The sequence below is a fragment of the Arvicola amphibius genome, chromosome 1 (assembly GCF_903992535.2).
Source record: "Arvicola amphibius chromosome 1, mArvAmp1.2, whole genome shotgun sequence".
In the NCBI taxonomy this organism is placed as follows: domain Eukaryota; kingdom Metazoa; phylum Chordata; class Mammalia; order Rodentia; family Cricetidae; genus Arvicola; species Arvicola amphibius.
In genome coordinates this window covers 142414090-142417446 of record NC_052047.1, presented here as the reverse complement: position 1 = coordinate 142417446, position 3357 = coordinate 142414090, and the positions used below count along the sequence as shown (strand labels likewise).

Genomic DNA, 3357 nt, shown 5'->3' with positions numbered 1-3357 from the left:
GCCCTAATTTAAAGCCTTGATTCCCAGCTTCAGTGACACACAGATAAATGGTTGTGATTTGTATAGGTGAGGGCACTGGTCACCCTTGAAGACCGTGGTTGATGGTGTTTTGTATGTCCAGATGAGGGACACTTGCCATCTTCCTCATTCCTTCCCACTCTCATGCACTCTCTAAGTCCTTGAATAGAAGGGACCCACAGATATCCCTGTGGCCAGGACATGGAGATTTCCACCCCTGGAGTGTTCCTGGCCATGATCCATGGTCCCTGAAGATTGGGGAAAGATCTCTACCAATGAAGAAATATCCAGGGTCCCCGAGGTTCATGAGTGGTCATACAAATCTCCTAGAAGTCCCACACCTAGAACCATAAGTACTACACTAGGTGGCACATTGCTCTGTTCTTACCATAGGTAGTCTGTGATTTAGTGGGTTTCAACACACCTGGGGTGGGTTATTATAAAAAAAAAAACTGAGACAAGAGCATGAATTTCCTCTTCAGATCCTGTCAGAGCTGCCTCAGAAAACCCACTGCTCCTGGGTCCTGAGGCCTCCCCAGATTTATGATGAATGGGACACTGGTCACCGAGTTCCTCATCCTAGGATTCTCAGAGATGCCTCATCTTCAGGTACCACTTCTCCTCAGCTTCCTTTGTCTCTACATGGCTGCAATCTCAGGAAACCTGCTCATTATGGTGACAATCAGTGCCAGCCCATCCCTACACACCCCCATGTACTTCTTCCTGGTCAACCTGGCCATGGTGGATATCCTCTGCACCTCCACCATCCTACCCAAACTACTGGACAGCATGGTTGGGCAGAGGACCATCTCTTACGGGGGCTGCATGACCCAGCTCTTCTTCTTCACATGGTCACTGGGGGCAGAGCTTCTGCTCTTCTCAGCTATGGCTTATGACCGCTTTGTGGCCATCTGCTGCCCCCTGCACTATAGTGCCTGGATGGGCCCTCGGGTGTGTGTGTTCCTGGCTGGCCTTGTCTGGGCCATCAGCCTGACTAACACCAGCGTGAACTCAAGCCTGATGCTGCGTCTACCCTTCTGCAGCTCCAATGTGATAGAGCACTTCTTCTGTGAGATTCCCCCACTGCTGAAGCTCTCCTGTGCTCCAACACAACTGAACGAAGCCATGGCCTTTGCTGCAGATGTGTTTCTGGCCGTAGGGAACTTCTCTGTGACCATGATTTCCTATGGCTGTATTGTGGCCAGCATCCTGAGGATTCGCTCTGCTGAGGGCAAGCGACGTGCCTTTTCCACCTGCTCTGACCACCTCATCGTGGTGAGCATGTACTACTCCACCGTCATCTACACGTACATCCGCCCTTCCTCCAGCTACTCACTGAACAAGGACAAGGTGGTGTCTGTCATCTACACCTCTGTGGCACCCACCTTGAACCCCCTCATCTACACTCTGAGGAACAAGGATGTCAAAGTTGCCCTTAGGAGACTTCTGTCCTGCTGCTGAGTCTATGCTGGCCCTGATGCCTTCCTCTCTGCTGCACTGGGGGATCTCAGGTTTGGTGGAGGTCCCTTTCCCTTTTCCTGAGGACATACCCTGCCAAGCCATAAGGGACAACCTTCAACTGCTGTACTTGACAGAGGAGAAAACCTGGGACCTTCATGTGGCACCTGCAGGACCATATGTTACCCACGAGCCAGGAGCTCTGGGTAGACAGTGCTTTGGGCATCTGTTCTCTTTTAACCCTAAAGGCTACTCAGCCTTGGATGTGGCTGGCATGTAGGTAGGGGAACTAAGAATGTAAAGGGGCTTGGAGGTTCTAGGACATTTGTTTTCATCATGTAAGTTAATTCTCTAAAAACATTATTTCTACTTTTTAGTACCTTTGACAGAGACTTTGGGGAGCAGGCTTTTTTATTTTTTCCATTCAAAAATTTACACTTCCTCCCCTCCTCCCATTCCGCTCCCACTCCCCCACTCACCCTCCTCCCTCTCCCTCCCTCCTTAAGAGAGGGCAGGGAACCCTGCCCTGTGGGAAGTTCAAGGCCCTCCCCACTACATCCAGGACTAGGAAGCTTTGCATTCAAATAGACTAGGGTCCCACAAAGCCAGTACATGCGGAGGCAGGCTTTTACCATGCTGTGGGTATGCTGTGGCATTGTGTGATGAGATGACACCTGCCTTTGCCTTCCATCCTGTCCAATGTGAACCACCAATGCTAGTCAGCAGCTTCCCTGCCAAAGCTGGCTCTCACCCTGAGGGTGTCAGCAGCATACAGTGCTGGCAGCAAGAGGTTTCTTGAACAGTGCCTCATCATTTCCATTCCCACTGTGGAGGCTGGTGAATGCTTGGGGGTCTGATGGTTTGGAGGCTGTAGGTAGAAAGGGAACTAGGAAAGAGCATAGTCAGGTCCTGCTGACTTTTTGGAATAAATCCAGAGATCTTTGGTGTCTGACCCAAATCCTTACTTCTAGCCTGGGCTGTTCCAATGGTCATGGACTAACTCTGATGACATTTTGACCTCTCTGTTTCCTCCTGGTTGACCTGAAGTTCATGAAAATGGTTAGTTTCTATTTCTCCTTTTAATACCAGTTCAATTCAAAAGCTAATTTTTGTATTTTTTTGAAAGTTTATATAAAACTCATATGTGTGTATAGTATTTTTATCATTTCCCCTCATCCTCTCAACCCTTTCTATGCCTTCCTTTCAACTTTATGGCCTCTTTTTCTTTATTATGATCATTTTCACACACACACATATGTAAATAAATATGTAAGTAAAACCTTTAGAGCATTCATGTTTCTCATATTTATACATGTTTAGAGCTTACTAATTCATACTAGATAACCAATTATGGGCCTAGTCCATGGGGAAGACTGATTCTTGCTCCAAGCAGTCATTAATCGTCTATAACTTCACAGATCGCTGTTAGCATGCCTACCAGTCCTGTCATTGTTCAGGTCTTGTTTAAGTAATCATATTCTTGAGCTTCCCAATATAGATGACACAATGTTGCAGCAGATATCTTGATCCTCTGGGGCATAATTCTTCCACTTCTCTTGTTTGATATTCTTCTAGACTTAGGTGTGTGGTTGTGTAATAGATGTATCCTTTAGGACTAAGCAGTTATAAACAGTTGTAGATTTCTGAATTGGTCCCTGTCTGCTGCAAAAAGAAACTTTGATGAGGGATGGGAGCCACATGATGGGAATAGGGATAAGTATGAAGGATACAGTTAGAGGTTCCACTGGTTTGGGAAAGCAGTAATAGGGTCTACTCTAGTGTATCTGACCTGTCCAGCCACAGGTAATTGTCTAGGTTTACAGTCCCAGGCATGAATTGTGCCATACTGAGTGGATCTTAGGTCCAATTAGACAGCTGCTG

At 47.3% G+C, this 3357-nt stretch overlaps 1 protein-coding gene across 1 annotated transcript; it reads left to right on the top strand.

The window, feature by feature from the left end:
- The first annotated feature begins 561 nt into the window (after positions 1-561).
- LOC119823139 (olfactory receptor 13G1-like) lies at positions 562-1479 on the top strand. The gene has a single exon (XM_038342954.1). It carries the CDS (start codon positions 562-564, stop codon positions 1477-1479), a length of 918 nt encoding a protein of 305 aa, XP_038198882.1.
- The last annotated feature ends 1878 nt before the right edge of the window (positions 1480-3357 follow it).

What these genes read in the sequence shown, in the direction of transcription:
- LOC119823139 (XM_038342954.1), top strand. Translation starts at nt 562, where the DNA reads ATGATGAATGGGACACTGGTCACCGAGTTCCTCATCCTAGGATTCTCA.